Here is an 18,266-nt window from a genome sequence, read left to right on the forward strand (position 1 = left end):
CGGAAGGCGCTGGCGCACAATAGGGTGCCTTGATCCTCGATGGCATAGAGCCATCCTTCCTCCATGCATAGAGCTAATGAGCTAATACTCGACTAATACACCGCTAATACACTGCTAATACACTGCTCGATGGCCTCGATATGCACCATGGCGCGCCGCGGAATGCGCACGCTTCCACCCCGCCGCCTGGAGGGAAGTACTTTTATCTCTCTACCTACCCAATTGTCCATCATCAAGCACGCATTCTAATCACTCTAGACTCTAGCGGTACAAGCTCACTTTCAAGGTGCCCTTACGTGCTGCCCAGTGCTGCGTGATACGAAGGGCTTCGTCGGCTTCGTATAATTTGTGATAGCTTTGTATAGTTTGCGCCGACAGGAAAAAAAAAAAAATGACTCGTTTTTCGTGTGTTGAGGCTGCTCCTCCTGTTGAAATATTCGCTCTCATGCGAGCATACCGTGCTGATACGTTTGCTCAAAAAGTCGATCTTGGTGTAGGAGGTAAGTCTCTGTGTACAGTGCTGCTGTTCTCGTGTGTCCTGTGCTTACGGCAGTTTTTCATATTTCGATTTAAAAAGAGTCGCAGGGCGTAGAAAGGTATCTGACTGGTTCTTTTCAGCGTCTTAACGTTCTTCGAATGATACGATGAAACTTTGTTCGCTGGCTGCGGTGCATGTTGTATGTTATTTCTGAAGTTTCCTGCTGTCGCTGGTGTTTCGCTTATTTTGATTTGTTACGGAAGGGTCATCTTTCTTATCGTGTCTATGCTTGATTGGTCGTGGCCATGATGAGTTCTGATCATAATTCATATTTTTCAGAGCCTTGCTTCTGCTATAAGTGTGCACAATCTGGGGTGCATGCATGGATCTCACCTTACGTACGGTCGAAGCCGAAGCTTACGTCTAATTGCAGAAGCGCGGGGCAGGCCAGAGTGCAAATACTGCAATATATTTTTGCGCGTTGACTAGCCGTCTTATAATTTTTTTCTTTTTTAAAGATTTCTCTACAAGGGGCGTACAGTGCTGTTTTTGTTTTTGTCAAAGATCGGCACAAGGTCGACAGCTTGAGTAAAGATTTTATGCCTGCTCAACGGACGAGGTAGTTTCCAGGCTGAAATTCTCCCGGCATTCCCTTTTCAAATTAAGTTGGTTCTAAAATGTGCGCAGAAGTAGTGTGCTAGTTTTTAAAACCAACACCCCCTTATATAATTCGTTACATTACCGCTCGGACAACATACCCCGAAAGAATCTGCTGTATTTAGGCATTACTTATGATGTGCTAGTATGGATTGGAGGTCTCACATCTCGACTGATGTTCAGAAAGGTGAGCGTGCTCTTGGTAGACTCGTACATATAAGTAATAGGAAATTTGGAATGCACCGAGACACTCTTCTACATCTGTACAAATTTGGCTGAATCCTTCTGATTCTCCAAAATATGAGCTGTATCCTTGCACTTCACCTCTGCCAAGGTCTCCTACAATCAGCTTCCTCTGCTGTTCTGTATCCGGAGGCTCATATTCTGGACCTTAACTCCCGTTTCAGTCTTCTGTCAGATCATTCTTGTGGTCATTTGAGCCTACTTCCGGGGTGGCTATACCTATATTTGTGCCCCACTCAGCCCTCTTTCTCACTTACCAGTGGCCAAGGTCTGCATGTCTCAGGTTGTTTTCACTCAGAGGATTTCAGCAAACATTGGTGTGGACCTCGGTTTCATGTGTCCATTTGGTTATACAACGTCCCATGTGGATATCAATTTTGATTCTAGCTTTCCATCTAATTTGAAGCACTTAGTTTCCAGTCTAATATCTAGTCTCCTCTATGATCACCTTGAAAAACTACTGGATCACACGGTAATCCATTTTGGTGTGTGTCCCAGGTTTTGCACCAATCTTTTTAGCAGAGTTTATAAGAAAGAGGATGCAAAGGACTTTAAAAAGGATAGACCAATCAGCTTACTATCCGATACATACAAGGTATTTACCAGAGTAATCGCTAATAGAATTAGGGCAACCTTAGACTTCAATCAACCAAAGGACCAAGCAGGTTTTAGGAAAGGGTACTCTACTAGCAATCATATTTATACTATCAACCAGGTAATAGAAAATTTCTCAGAATGTAACCAATGCTTATACACAGCATTCATTGGTTACGAAAAAGCATTTGGCTCAGTCAAAACCTAAACAGTCATGCAGGCATTGCGAAATCAGGGTGTAGGTGAGCTGTATGTAAAGGGCTGGAAGATATCTATAGTGGCTGCACAGCAACTATAGCTCTGCATAAAGGAAGTAACAAAGTTCCTATAAGGAAAAGTATTAGGCAAGGAGATACAATCTTAGCTTGCTTAGACGAAGTATTCAGGAACTTAGAATGGGAGCAATTAGGGATAAGCGTTGATGGGGGATATCTCAGTAATGTGCGATTCGCTCATTATATTGCCTTGCTAAGCAACTCGGGGGATGAACTGCAAATAATGATTGATGACCTAGGCAGAAAAAGTAGAAAGGTAGGCTTGAAAATGAATATGCAGAAGACTAGGTAATGTCCAACAGCCTAGTTAAGGAACAGCATTTTACAATAGGTAGCGAAACACTGCAAGTAGTAGGCGATTACATATACTTAGGACAGGTAGTAACTGCAGATCTGGACCATGAAAGGGAAATAATCGGGAGAATAAGATTAGGATGAAGTGCATTTGCCAAGCACTCACAGATTATGACTAGCAGCATACTGGTACCGCTCAAGAGGAAAGTATAAACAGTTGCATCTTACTTATACTCACCTATGGGGCTAAAACGTGGAAGCTAACGAAAAGGGTTCTACTTAAGCTGATGACAACGCAGAAGGCTATTGAACGTAAAATGGTAGGTATAACGTTAAGAAATAGGAAGCATGCAGAGTGGGCCAGAGAAATAACTCGAGTTGATGACATTCAAGTGGAAATCAAGAAAAAGAAATGGGCATGGGCAGGGCATGTAGTTGGAAGAGAGGATAACCGATGGTCGCTAAGGGTAACAAATTAGATTGCCGGGGAAGGAAAGTGTAGCAGGGGATGGTAAACAGTTAAGTGGGCGGATGAGGTTAAGAAATTCACAGGGGTCAAGTGGATGCAGCTAGCATAGGGCTGGGTTAGTTAGAGTATTGTTGGGAAAGGCCTTCGCTTTTGCAGTGGGTATAATCTGGCTGATGATGGCTGTTGGGCTTGTACTTTTAAAAGTTCCTGGAATAAGTAAGAAATATTGGAATCAGCAGGGGTTCTCTTTTGAGCCGCTTATTAAAATATTTTGACCCTGAGTGGGTGAAAGTGGTACACTTCATCTGGGTCCCAGGTCACTGCGGTATTTTCCAGTATGAAGCGGCAGACTTCATGGCAAAATCAGCTCTTGGTGCACCTGTTCTGTTTAGTGATTCTAATATCATTTTTGGAATGTCTCGTTTTCAGCGTTATCAATAAATAGATACCTTGGGCAACAATCCCTTGTTATCTACAGCTGACTATCAACATCTCATGTACTCATGGAAAGTTTGTTCATGTAAATCATGGCACTGTGAGGTAGCGCTGGCTCTTATGCGATGCGGGATCCCCGCCTAAACCTTTAGTTATGTAGGTGCGGGTTTGAGTCCCACACGCTTTTGTGAGGCTTGTGGTGAGAGGAAATGATTGAGCATTTCCTTCTCGCATGTCGATAGTTCTTGTTTCAAAGAAAGGTACATATAGAAATTCTCATAGCACAATTGGAATTTACTTTGTCGGTCCTGCTTCTTCTTTCCTTCGGTGGCAAGTGCAAGAGGATATGCGTTGCCTCAGATTTGTGAATATTTACATAACTACATCACAGCTACAGACAGATTCCCTTGCTTGAAACTTGTATTGAAAGTTTACAAACTTCAAAAACTTTGCACACTGTTTTTTTGCTTTTGTTCAATTCTATGATTAGGATTAAAAATTTTTTTATTTATTTAGTCGATAATTGATTAATTACACTAATCCATTATATGCACTACATTTGGCTGTCCACATTCAACCCTGGCCAATTCCCTCTCGTGAGTATGGGCCATTTACCAAGAAAGAAAAATTCCCCTTGGATTGGCTACTTATAGCGACACTAGAACAATTTTTCTGGTTGTACCTGCCGCGGCAGTGCAGCAGACACTGTGGCACTTTTTGCAAAAATTGGGCTTTCAGCAGAAACCCACACTTTTTCATGCTGTGAACTGGAATATCAGATTGAAATTTGGCAGAAAAAAAGCAGAAGTAGCCTTTTTTCAGCAGAAATACGCAGCCCGCGCGACGAGGCTCACCGCGGGTTGTGCCGCCGCTTGTAATTGGCCAAGACATCACGTGATGACCTTTTGGGGACCGGCGAAGCTGCCGATGCAGCTCCGTCGTTGCGCTGCGTGCTGATCGCAGCTCTCTGCGGCTTTGTGAAAGTCATTATGACACGCCATTTCTACTCGAATGAGCGTTGGGTTTTACAACGCATCTATCCGTACCAGATGCGCCCACAAACTATGAAGCGCTTGTGTTGTGGGGAGCTTAGGCTTTGCATGAAGTCTTGCTTTAGTATAGAGTAAGGAATTTTTAAAAGTAGTGTGTGTCATTATTGGCAGAAACTACATGGCCCTCAGCGAAACCCGGCGCGCATATTCCTTGGAAGGAAAGGCAACGAACAATATACTAGCCGACTACCTCCGTCTCAGGCCTCCCGCCCCACCAGAAAAGTCATTGTTGTGAAGAAAAAAAAAAAAGGCCCAAGGCGTGGTGTACCAAATCCTGCTTTGATTTCCAGGCTTCGTACCTTGGAGAAATGAAGAATTTTATGGAAAGAGCAAAGCAGTGCACAGCTGCCACCAGGCAAATGAACAGTTAGCGAAGTGATGTTGCCGAGCTCTGCGATGCATGCGAGGCATTGACAGAGCTATTGTGCTGGAGACCAAGTCAAACGCGCAGAATGCTGCTTGAGTCATGGGACATTTAGCAGACGTAGAGAACTTGTCCCTTTTATCATACACTCACAATATAAGTGTAGTGAATTGACAGTTGATGTACGTTGAAAGCCAAGCTGCAGCTCCACGTATACCATACCCATATACCACACCGTATACCACACCTTCGTGAGGAAACCATGCTCTGAAACGTGCTTTTTTATAAGAGTCTCGTCGGTTTCATTTCTAATTTCACTTGCATCTACAAACAAGACAGAACTATGTAAAATGACGAGGCGGCAACGGATGCAAAAGTATGAGGCCATATATGAATAGGGTTATTTGTTCTCGGGTTTTATATTTTTTCTAATTCGCGGGTAAAAATCTGGCACTATTTTTCGGTTTGAAATTAGGGAAGAAATTGGGTTTTTCGTGGGAAACACTCTGAAATTTGGGTTTTATCGGGTTAAATTTGCAAACTAATAATTTTTGCACTAATTGGTGCGTAACAATTAGGGGTACTTTTTGGGCTGCTTCCAAGAAAGTGTTTATAATTCGCCGTTTGTTTTTCGCATGTACTGAGTTGAGTTTTCTATGTTTCTATTCTGTGTTTTTCCCCACAGTCAGGAGAGCTTTGCCGATTACCCTGGCCACTGTGTAGCTGTTCGAAGCATTAACTTTGTCGACGTCGGCCAAACAAACGTGCTTCTTTTTTGCTTTCGGCTATAGTAGCACAAAAGGGTGTTAATGTAGGCGCTCCGGTGATGTCAGGTGATTTGTCGACAATAACACTCAATTTAATGGCTTGTATATCCTGATGGATTTTCACCATGTCTTTGTCAAAAGCTTCTTTCAGGTATTAAATTCTAAGCCGTTGTCCTGTCTGCATAGTTTTAGCGGCCTTGCAGTATTTGCGTACGAAATCCCCCAGAGGTCCGTCCATTTGGTGCATGCAGATTCTTCTGTACGTCAGGGCATGGACGAAGTCATGAATCACGCCATTCACTTCATTTTTTTTTTGCACGCTGCCTCCAGGTAACATCGAAGAACGTCGGCTGTGATGTTCCCGACTTTTCAGATTCCTGGACCGCCATCTTCAACTTCTTATGACGGGATGACTCGAAATGCTCACAAATGCGGTCGTAGGGCTTCTTCACTGGATCGGTGACCTTGCAGTACTTTCACACTAGCGCGCGGCTGCCTTCGGAGTCTTTCGCTGCAATCTCTAAATCCTTGTGTTCTTTGCTCCAGTCATCCAATTGCTTTCGTTTTCGCCCATCTATAATGCTTGTTAGTAGCGCTGCAAATACACAACGTGCAAATATCGCTCCTGTATGTGTGCGAGCTGCTCGAGGCTTTGTTTGAGACTCCGACGTTAGATGGCGGCACGGATCCTGCAGTCAATGATTGTCCGTCTGTCAATCGCCTAGGCTGCTTCTCGCCTGCGCGTCAACTGGGCGCACAGCAGTTTCGTGGGCACAGTTGTTGCAGAAATCGGGAAAAACCTGGTTTTACCCAAAAACTAATAACCCTATAATATGAGCAACTTCGATGATTGCTTGCTTGGACGCATCGAAGGGAACCTCGCTCAGTGCACTCCATACCTGAATGCGCCCATACTAAGCTGAGTGGTAAACGCCTCATCTTCTAATAACGCTCCCTTAGGGGTTCCACAAACATATCAGGTCCATGCTGGGCTGGAAAGGATCTCGCAAAGCTGTCACAACCTAGCTGCGACACAAAAGTGGGCTCTTAATCATCTACTCGTTCGCAAAGGATCATCAGTGCATGCAACTGATGAGCTGTCCGATGTTAGCAAGGAAGCCGTTGCGCGTACCTTTGCGCAAAAAAAAAAAAAAAAAAAAAAAAAAAAAAAAAAAAAAAAAAAAAAAAAAACACGCAAGTACCACCACACGCCGATGCTGTCAGCCCGTCCCAATGAGAGATTGCACTCCATGAGCAGATTGCAGTCAATGCTAAATGTGACTGTTCACATACAAATGAGACCTGAATATTCAGAAAGTAAGGTAGTTCCAAAGCAAAAGAAATGCAAGAAAGCAAACTGGTTATCTGAAGAGGCTTTGCAAATAGCCGAGGATAGGAGGCTGGCAAAAGTTATGGGGGAAAGAGAAAGATACAAGGTTCTCAATACGGATTTTCAGAAAAAAGCAAGAAGAGATAAGAATGCCTTCCTGAACATTCAGTGCCAAGCAGTTGAGGACAACAGCCAATTGAGGAACACAAGAGCTCTGTATAAGACAATCAAAGATATCAAAGGAAGCTTCTGTGCTAAGCTGGGCATGATAAAGGACAAACGAGGCAGGGACCTCACTGAAGCCTCAGAGATAAAGAAGAGGTGGCAGGAATACACAGAAGAACTGTACAAGAAGGACCCGGATGTGCAAACCCAACATAAGACGGTTGTGATTACTGATCTCGAGCCGGGCATCCTGAAGAGTGAAGTTGAATGGACCTTAGACAGCCTTGCTAAGAACAAAGCTAGCGGAATTGATGGCATTCAAGCTGAGTTGCTTCAAAACCTCAACCATGACGACGCTGTTAACGTTCTGTATACATTATGTCAGAAAATTTGGACAACCCTGCAGTGGCCACAGGATTGGAGGAGGTCAGTTTACATCCCCATTCCAAAGAAAGGCAGTGCCAAAGATTATTCCAACTACCGTACGATCGCGCTTATTTTGCATGCTAGCAAGGTGATGTTGAAAATCCTCCAAGGTAGGCTGCAGCAGTATGTGGATCGGGAGCTTCCGGACGTGCAAGCTGGGTTTCGCAAGGGCAGAGGAACTAGAGACCAGATTGCCAACCTTCGTTGGATCATGGAAAAAGCAAGAGAGTTCCAGAAACCCATCTACATACTTCTGCTTTATTGATTATGCAAAAGCATTTGACTGCGTAGATCACAGCAGATTGTTGCAAGCTTTCCAAGAGTTGGGAGTTCCAATTCACCTCATCTGTCTCCTCAGAAACCTGTATGAAGGGCAAGAGACCACAGTCAGAACTGGACATGGTCTTACTGATTGGTTTCCGATTGAGAAAGGAATGAGACAAGGCTGCATACTGTCGCCCTGCCTATTTAATCTATATGCTGAGTGCATCATGAGGAAGGCCGGTCTGGACGAGTCTTCAGCTGGAGTGAAGATTGCTGGGAAACGTATCAACAACCTTAGATATGCGGATGATACCACTTTAATGGCAGAAAGTGAAGTGGAACTCAAGAGACTTCTGATGCGCGTACAAGAAGAGAGTGAGAAGTTTGGGCTTAAACTGAACATTAAAAAGACAAAGATCACGGCGTCTTGCCCTATCAAGTCTTGGAGCATCAATGGACAAGAAGTGGAAGCTGTGACAGATTTTCTGTTCTTGGGCTCCAAGATTACCTCGGAAGGAGACTGCAGCCATGATATTAGAAGACGCCTGCTTCTGGGAAAGAGAGCAATGGTTAGCCTTGACCGCCTAGTAAAGAGCAGAGACATTAGTCTGTCAACCAAGATCCGTTTAACTCGTGCTATGGTCTTTCCAGTTGTGATGTATGGATGCGAGAGTTGGACTGTGAAGAAGGCTGACCGCCGAAGAATTGACGCCTTTGAATTGTGGTGCTGGCGGAGACTCTTGAGAGTTCCTTGGACGGCCAGAAGATCAAATCAGTCGATATTGTCGACCCTAAACCCTGACTGCTCATTGGAGGATCAAATTTGCTCAGCTACTTTGGTCATCTGATGAGAAGAGAGGAGTCGCTGGAGAAAGATTTGATGTAGGGAAAGGTTGAGGAGAAGGGGTAGAAGGGGTAGGCAGCGTTTTTTTTTTTTTTTGGATTGGAAAACATTTATTCACCGGCAGAAAGTGGTTCAAGGTGAGTTCTTGGTCGCGCTAAATGGCCGTCAGCCCGTGGCTAACCGCGACCTGGTTGGCCCGCTCCACTGCCCGGAGTTGGATCTCCGAGTCGGAGCTGAGCAGCACGGCCTCCCACTGCTCGGAAGTTAGGAGCTGAATTAGGTCCGATGGAGGTGGATCCTCCAGACAGTTCCACAGGATGCGGTCTAGTGTGGCTCTGTCGCCGCACTTGTTACACTGGGGGGGAGTATTGCCCTGGGTACATGAGGCTATTCGTCGTATGAGCCGGGTGGTTTGATAGACCGTGGTGGTCAGTTTGCATATCGTTTCGGTATTCCTGCGGTTGCTCTGAATGAGCATCCCGAGAATTCTAATTGTTGATACTTCTTTGATAGGCTGTCCTCCGACAGTTATGTGTAGCGGAGGCGGGGGTGCCTGGCCTCTGTGGCTGAGCATGTTGCCGGACTAGTTGGTGGTCCGTTAAGTAAAAAATTTAGCGCAAAAAAAGAGCACAAAGGACAAAGAAGAACACATAAGACGTTTGACGAGCGCTAACTACCAACTCTTTATTCAAGCCGAAGTACACAGCTTATATATGAAAAAATCGAGCATGCGCAGAAGCGCGCAGATAAAACAGTAGCAGTCAACACAAAAACATGTCTAGAAAGGCACATTCCGCCGAGTACATGTGTACAGATGTTGACTGCTACTGTTTTATCTGCCCCCTTCTGCGCATGCTCGATTTTTTAATATATAAGCTGTGTGCTTCGGCTTGAATAAAGAGTTGGTAGTTAGCGCTCGTCAAACGTCTTATGTGTTCTTCTTTGTCCTTTGTGTTCTTTTTTTGCGCTAAATTTTTTACTCTGTGGCTGCCTCTCGGACTGTCTCTAAGCACAAGCAATTCTGATTTGGGATGCGAGCATTCGAGCCCCGCTCCAGAGGCATGGGACTCGATTACGTTGACGGCCTCCTGCAGCGTCTCCTCTATTTGGCCGTCACTGCCGGTGGACATCCACAGAGTGATGTCGTCCGCGTATAAGCTGTGTTGTAGACCCTCAATTGCTGCCAGTTTCGGGGGTAGCGTGACTAGAGAGAGGTTGAATAGGAAGGGCGAGCGTACCGAGCCTTGCGGCGTGCCTCTGCTTCCTAGGGGGATGGGATCCGACGTGAGACCTCCGAGCGATAGCTCTGCCGTTCTCTCCGAGAGGAAAAAGCGAACGTAATTGAACGCTCTCTCCCTGGGTCGATGTGCAAGAGGTTCATGAGAATGGCTTCGTGTGAGACGTTGTCGAAGGCCTTTTTTAGGTCTAAACCTAAGGTGGCCTTCGTGCCTTTCCTGTATGTAGGGTCTAGGACGTCTCTCGAGAGTTGGAGCATGACGTCTTGCGGTTTGAGACGGTTTTTAAGTTCTGCCGTTTCTCGACGCATAGATGCAATTACCTCCTCTAGTGTGCGTATTTTGCCTAACAGCTCCTGTTCCCGAGCAGTGGCTTTGGAGGCCGTGGCCGCCCAGCTCACCTGTTTTCCAGAGCGGCTGCTGCTTCTGCTTTTGTCGGAGTGGTTGTGGTCGGTGTTCCTTCGGCTGGCACTGCTGCTTCTGCTTCTGTCGGAGCGGCTGTGGTCGGCGTTCTTTCGGCTGGCACTCGAATCCCTACTTGAACCGAGTGGCAGATAGGATGTCGATCGGTCGCGGGACTTGCTCTGCTTGCGCTCCTTCTGTGTGTGATTGGCGCATTCCTTGGAGCGGGACTTGCAGCTCCTGACCCGGTTGTGGGGTGGAGCCGGCGTCTTGCGCGTTCCTAGACTGCTGTTGCGGGCGCTTGATGAAGGGGTGTTTGCAGTTCCTCCCGCCAGTCATGTGGGAGCCGTTGCAGATGATGCATTTAGGCGTGCATTGGGGTTGTTCGCCTTCAGGTAGGGCTGAGTGGTTCTCGCCGCATCTGCGGCATAGATGCGTCTCAGGTTTGGGACGCACCGACGTCTCAACACGGCTGTGGAAGGGGAAGCAGTTGAAGAGGCCTGCCCTGAAGCATATCGAGCGGGGGACTTTGCTTCCAGCGAAGGTGATCACGATGGAGGTCGACCTGCCGAGGCGGCGGGCCGCCACCATGGGAATGTCTGGGTTAAAATTGAGAAAGCCGTTGATGATCTCTTCGGGCGTCTCGTTCCAATAGGCGTTGTATATGATGCCCTTTATGGACTCGTCTGGCCGTGGGGTGTAGGCGGCCATGTCATACTTTTGGTCTCCCAGCTTGAGAGATTTGAGGTTGACGTAAACCAGGACTCTGGTCTTTACGGGGGTGCTGATGGTAAACGTGTTGTTGATGGACACAATGGTTAGATGGCATCCTCGAGGCGCTGCAGATGAAGTTATGTGATGTTAGGAAGATAGTGAGAGACCGGAAAGCATGGCGTGATATGGTACATAGGGTCACGAAGAGTCGGACACGACTGAACTACTGAACTGAACTCAATGCGACTACAGTCAGAAGTAAAAGCCTTACCTCCCTTTTCTTCCTTCAATAAATGCGGTTCTAGGGGATAGTGACTGGCATGACTCTATTGTGCGAGGAAATAGAAGGAACCGCGTCATGGTTCAGCCATGCCTTTTTGACAAAGCCCTATAGAAATCACATTACGAGCAAACTGCACGTAGTCACAGTCACGAAAAGGCTTCGAGTAGAAGGTGTCCTTTGCTCAGCCTGAATTTATCTCTCTTCTCAGTAGCGTCCCATTGTGATGTGAGCTTTTGACATTGCTAGAAACGGTGGAAGATGACCTCGTTGCGGCTACAGCTGCTCGTGCATCTGAACAAATGCAGGGCAGGGTTGTATCGAGCGCACAACACTAAGTTGACATGTTTTGTGCATCCACAGCGCACGTAAAACGAGGAACAGCGCAAGTCTAAAGCTCTCTCGGGGGGCTCTGAATGCCTTCTGCTCCTCAAAGTGATGTCACAATGGATGGAGAAAGGTTTCCCTGCTTTCCTCCTCTTTAGCAGTCGTGTGGGGCACAGGTGATTTGAATTGCGCACTTTCAGTCGGTGATAGCGCAGGTGTTTTATACATAATCGAAATAACTTCACAGACATGATCAACAAACAATCGGCTTCAAAAATATAGAGTATTAGCACATTTGAAAACTGCTGCAGTGTCCCTTTAAGGCGCTCAATTGCTCTGCTCGGGGATACGGGATCGAATCCCGGCTGCGGTGAACGCATTTCGTGGAGGCGAAAAGCAAGGTGCCTGTGTGCTGTGCGATGTTAGTGCACATTAATGAACCCCAGTTGGTCAAAATTTATAGAGCCCTCCACTATGGCATCTCTCATAGCCTGAGTTGCTTTGGGACGTTAAACCCTATAAACCAAACTAATTTTTCTGCTTGAAAGCATGATCTGTTGGGCGAGTTGATTTTGCATGATGAACAAGAATTTTGCTTTTTTTAATGTCCCCAATTCCTTTTTTTTCTGCTGCTGGTAAAAGTACAGTCATGAGATTTATGAGCATGAGCACACGAGCGTGTGGCAGATAGCATAGACCTGTACGCCTGGCGGCCACTTTCAGCAAAAAAGGGAAAAGAAAGGTGCATTCCTCTGTTTTCCAGAATCGGGCACGGCAACAGAATGCCTACCACTTCCCAATTAAAAAAATGGCCTTGGCCCAGCATTGGTCCAATGTTGACATGTACCTTTGGCTGACCACGACCCAAAGCTAGGTCAACAAGTTTGGGCCGAAGTCGAGATTGGTTCTTCGCCTTAGACCGGCCAACCTTGCGACATGGGGCCAAGGTCCAAACAATGCCCATCCTTTCAATGCAAAGCATTGCCTGATAGTTTCAAATTTAAATTCATGCCGTTGCCAACCAAACACGCATGTTCTTTGTAAAAAAATAGTGACTCTGAATATTCTGCAAAGCTGTAACATATACAGGGACATTTTAAGGCAGCAGAATGCTCGGAGCAGATGCATGGCAATAAATATAACAGCAAACTTTTTCATGGCGACCAGGCTCATTGTGTCAACTGTATAAGGTGCAGTGCAACGAGTGCCAAAGAAACTCTATGATATAAGCGCTGTGCTTGCGCACATCACTGAGCTTGTGTATTCCTGACATGTGCTCATTTCAGAGCGAGTCACCCTCGCAAGTCTAGAGAAGGTATTTCAATCATTTTTAAGCTTGCGACGCAAGAAATAAAAAATAAAAGAGGACATGATCATGTCGGTGATAATTTTTATTTAAAAACTCTGCTCTGCCGCCTTTGTGCAAATATTATGCGCATGCATTCGAAGCCTATTCATATGCTGCGTTAATACGGTATCCACTGAGTTTACAGAAAACATTGGCTGGCTGAGAAGGCCGGCTGCCAAGCTCTGCCCAGTCATTTACCAACGGTTGACCGTCGGCTGATTTCAGTTTGGGATCATTGCTGCAAGCGGTCGCCAGATATCGGCACGTTGGGTTCTAGACAGTCTGCATGCGCTCCTGTGTTCATGTTCGAAATCTAATGACTGTACCAGACCTCCCCGGCTCGAGCTTGCAGGTGATCAGCTACAGCTTTACGCTGCAAGGGGCATGTGGTGTAGTGTGACACCGCAGACCCCGAGCACCGATGTTAGCCATGTGTAGCATCACCATGTGTGGGGGAAAAAGGGATCCTGGTGGTTGAGCCGATGCCAAGCGTTTGACCTCTGAGGCCTCATGGTTGAGGCAACACACCACTTCATCCCCACCCCCCCACCCCCGCACCCCCAGCCTGACCCAACTGGGGAAAATCTGCAGTTGGCTTTTCTTATCCTCTCCCTCATCTTTGACTTTCCAGTCATTTTCTTCACAACTGTCCTGTATCCTCCGCCCTGTTCTTCCTAGTGGCTAGAGTTAAAGGGATAGAACACTGGAATTTAGGTCTCGAATTTTTTTCGGCGCAATGGAAAGATTGATGTCTAAAATGTTCGATTCCATAACAGTTTTGATAGAAACGCTGTATAAAATTTTTACCGAGAATTTTCCTATCAGTGCACGCACCTGTTTTTATGTAGTCCGATGCTGGAAACCATGGGCAGTGACCGCGATGACTGGCGGTCGACAAAAAAGACGTACCGAAAACAAATATATATTTCACTCACCAGACAGTAATCAGACATTTTGTGCGTAGAGTAACATTTTTTCAGTTTCACACTCGGTGCTGCTATGGCACAATAACGCACGCTTCGTTGATGAAATTTTTGGTGGGCACTATCACCGCTTCATTCGCGGAATTCCAAATACTGTGGTGCCATCTGGTGGCAAAACCTGAAAGCATGCCTCTCACGGTGCAAAAGGAGGGGTGTTTTCTATTTCTGGATGCACTGGAGAGAGCGCAAAATATAATAAATTATGACAAGCACTCCTAGAAGAAAAAGAACAGTGTGCAGTTACGAAAATCGGTGATATTTTGCTAACGTATTCACGTGGGGTACTACAGTGAAAGTAATAGGGTTTCTCCGCTAGGTAGCGCCTCAGTTGTTTTTATGTGATTTTCAATGGCAAATTAAAATTGTAAAGCCTCTTTTCTTTGATATTGTAGTGCTTGATCTGTACTATATGAGCCAATATCTTTTTATCTTCACAATAATCTCATGGCATATTTTGGCCAGTGTTCTGTCCCTTTAACATTGTGTGAAGTATAGCTACCTTATATTTGGTTATAGTGGCGGTGTACAGCGGGCATACATGAGCAAGGTGTGATTGCAATTTCCTGTCCTGTTTCGTCGTTGGACTAAATCGTCGATGGCTGGCACAGCTATCAATAAGAAATCATTTTATAGCTTCCGCTTCTTTTTCTGCAGCAAATGACCACCCTTCCAACAAAAGAGGGCAGACTGATGTAACTGGCCAGTTTTTCTAGAAAACCACGTTGTGCATGGTGAACAAGCAGGAAAACCAATCAATCCAGATGAAATTCATTACAGCATGGGCTATAAAGTCAACGTTTTCCTTCTATGGAATCATTACTGTCTTTTTCAATCTCATTTGTAAGAAAGGTAAGCTGCCTAAAGACTGGAAAACAGCAATGGTGTTCCCCATGGAAAGGCAGAAACTGCAGAAAGCTATCATCTGATAGCGGTGACCAATTGTCTCTACAGAACTTTTGAGCATCTCGTTAATACACAGTTATTGTATGTGCTGGAAATGTACAAGAGCATAGATAGATTTGAATGCAGATCCCGGTGTTAAGTCTACAGTCACCCTGTTGTTCCGTCATGAAACAATTGTGGAAGGCTCACGCAAATGGCCGGTATGACCCATTCTATACTTTTTAACTAGAAAAATCATATGATGCAATTTGAAGTTACGGAATGCTCCAGGCCCTTAACAACAGTGGAATTGGTGGGAACGTGCTTCACTGTATTGAGGATTGTTTCATCCTGTTCTTTTAAAGTCAGATTGGGAACTACTCTTTCTGATGCGTTTGTTCAATGAGTTCCCCAAGGGAGTGTGTTAAGTGTTATGGCTATTTTATCTCAAAATAAATTCAGTAACTAATTTAATCCTTCCTAGGTTGCAGTACTCATGGTTTACAAAGAAGTTTTACGTCATTAAACTTTTCAATCTGCGAATGACAGCCATTCCAAGCAAACCGCGCTAGTGAAAACTTCATTTAGCAAACTGGGATTATTTTGGAATAAAAGCTGATTTAGAATTTCTCAGCATAGACGAACTGAAGAAATTGTTTACGACTTGTATTATTGGCACTGCATGCCTCGCCATTCCACAGAACTCAGGAGTTGTGTGACAGAACTACAAAATCTGATGGACGCTAAAATGCAGGGAGGCCAAAAAAAAAAAAAAAAAAAGCCAATTTTTTATTTTGTGTGTGTGTGTGTGTGTGTAGATACTCATCATACGAATACCGAATGGTTTTTAATAAGGCAAGAACCAAAAGCCTGACATATTCATTGCAGCACTGAAAAAGAAACGTGGCAGAGGTTCCCACATCATCATCATCAGCTTGATTATACCCACTGCAGAGCGAAGGCCTCTCCCATATTTCTCCACTTAACCCGGTTCTGTGCTAGCTGCATCCACTTGACCCCTGCGAACTTCTTAATCTCATCCGCCCACCTAACTTTCTGCCGCCCCCTGCTACGCTTTCCTTCCCTTGGAATCCAGTTTGTTACCCTCAGCGACCATCGGTTATCCTCTCTTCGCACTACATGTCCTGCCCATGTCCACTTCTTCTTAATTTCTACTAGATTGTCGGTAACTTGAGTTATTTCTCTGACCCACTCTGCACGCTTTCTATCTCTTAATGTTACCCCTACCATTTTTCGTTCCATAGCCCTCTGGGTTGTCCTCAACTTAAGTAGAACTCTCTTGGTTAGCCTCCACGTTTCAGCCCCATAGGTGAGTACAGGCAAGATGCAACTGTTGTATACTTTCCTCTTGAGCGATACCGGTAAGCTGCTAGTCATAATCTGCGAGTGCTTGCCAAATGCGCTCCATCCCAATCGTATTCTTCTTGTTATTTCCTTTTCGTGGTCCGGATCTGCGGTTACTACCTGTTTTAAGTAGACATATTCGCCTACTACTTCCAGTATTTCGCTACCTAATGTAAACTGCTGTTCCTTCCCGAGGCTGTTGAACATTACCTTAGTCTTCTGCATATTGATTTTCAAGCCTACCTTTCTTCTTTTCATGTCTAGGTCGTCAATCATTATTTGCAGTTCATCCCCCGAGTTGCTTAGCAAGGCAATGTCATCAGCAAATCGCAGATTACTGAGGTATTCTCCATCTACCCTTATCCCTAACTGCTCCCATTCCAAGTCTCTGAATACTTCCTCTAAACAAGCTGTGAATAGTACTGGGGAGATTGTGTCTCCTTGCCTAACACCTTTCTTTATGGGAATTTTGTTACTTTCTTTATGCAGAACTATGGTTGCTGTGCAGCCACTATATATATCTTCCAGCACTTTCACGTACGGCTCGTCTACCCCCTGATTTCGCAATGCCTGAATCACCGCCGAGGTTTCAACTGAGTCAAATGCTTTTTCGTAATCAATGAATGCTATGTATAAGGGCTGGTTATATTCCGAGCATTTTTCTATCACCTGATTGATGGTATGGATATGATCGATAGTAGAGTACCGTTTCCAAAACCCTGCTTGATCCTTTGCTTGATTGCAGTCTAAGGTTGTCCTGATTCTATTACCGATTACCTTAGTAAATACCTTATACGTAAGAGACAGTAAGCTGATTGGTCTGTAATTTTTAAGGTCCTTAGAGGTCTAAGGTTCCCACATATGTGGGAACAAGTTCATTAAAACAGTGGCAGCTTCTCTCCCTTCACAGTTCTTTTTCTCACAGCCCATGGTACACAAACAAGCATTGAACAGACAGACATACAAAGGAAGCATTTGTGTTCTTCACACTACAAGGAAATACTCTTGAAATACAAAAACACCGCTAAGGAATGCCTCGGCAAGTGATAACAGAAACGAATTGTACATTAGTGCTTACTTACGCTGCAAAAAGTAAAGAAAGTCCTAGCTGCTGGTAAATGGACTGTACCCAGCCATATGGAAATTTGTTATGAAATGCTTGCCCATCTATCTGAACCCTCTGTAGGGGCACTTTTGAATTTTTTAAACTAAATTTGGGTATTAGGAAAAGTGCTGGAGGCTTGGAAGAGAGCTGTTGTCTCATACTTAAAACCTGGATGGCCACTGATCTCTCCCGGCTGTTGTAGACCAATAGTTCTCACCAGTAGTCTATCGAAATCTTCGTTCTGGGATCTCATGAACTTCTTGATATTCATCAATATAGTTTCAAAAAAGCTTGTTCAACAATTGACCATCTAGTGTGTCGTAAACCACTGTCCAGCGTCTCTCATAGCCTGAGTCGCTTTGGGACGTTAAACCCCACAAACCAACCTAAACCACTGTCCAGGAAGCTTTCATACAAAGAAGTCTGTACGGCTGTTTTCTTTGGCATGAAGAAAGGGCACAATCCTACAGGATTTGGAAGGTTTAGACGTCCATGACAGGAGGCTGAAAGTTCTACCGTGTGCGCCATAAATACTGTCACATGAGTTATGGCCCATATATTGGCCGAGAGTGAACAGATCTCCTAAATGTTTCCACAGCATTTGCCCTATACCTTAGGGATGCAGCTTGCAACATTTACTTCAAAATGGCCGTCCTTGGCCTTTATCATGGCCCTTAAACGTTCTGTGTACGCTTTAATTGCATCCTGCAGGGTATTCTCTGCAATGTTTTTCCATTCTCGCTCCAGCAATGTTTCTAGGGCTGCAACGGTGGTGTGCTGAAGAGTGCAGGCTTTCTCTTGGAGAATAGTCCACACGCAGAAATTCATGGGGTTTAGGTCGGGCGAATTTGGGATGAAATCGGGCGCCTGAATTTGACACCACTGCTGGCTCCTTTTTATTTGTGTGCTGGGGTGCCGTCCTGCTGCAGGCTCCAAGACTGTTTGCCAAAGTGGACTGAGTCCAAGGC

The 18,266-nt window shown here is 45.2% G+C and overlaps 1 protein-coding gene across 2 annotated transcripts in view; it reads left to right on the plus strand.

Moving 5' to 3' along the window:
* Positions 1-250: 250 nt before the first annotated feature.
* Got1 (Glutamate oxaloacetate transaminase 1) overlaps positions 251-18,266 on the plus strand; it is a 51,565-nt gene continuing 33,549 nt past the window's right edge. The window contains exon 1 of one of the 2 annotated variants that reach the window (XM_084591233.1): positions 251-500. In XM_084591233.1, coding sequence (XP_084447359.1) covers positions 392-500 — 109 coding nt within the window. In that variant the 5' untranslated portion in view covers positions 251-391. The remainder of the gene's footprint in view (positions 501-18,266) is intronic. The other variant, XM_084591234.1, reaches the window with a different exon arrangement.

The sequence above is a fragment of the Amblyomma maculatum genome, chromosome 1 (genome assembly GCF_055883805.1).
Source record: "Amblyomma maculatum isolate TAMU_Amacu chromosome 1, ASM5588380v1, whole genome shotgun sequence".
In the NCBI taxonomy this organism is placed as follows: Eukaryota; Metazoa; Arthropoda; class Arachnida; order Ixodida; family Ixodidae; genus Amblyomma; species Amblyomma maculatum.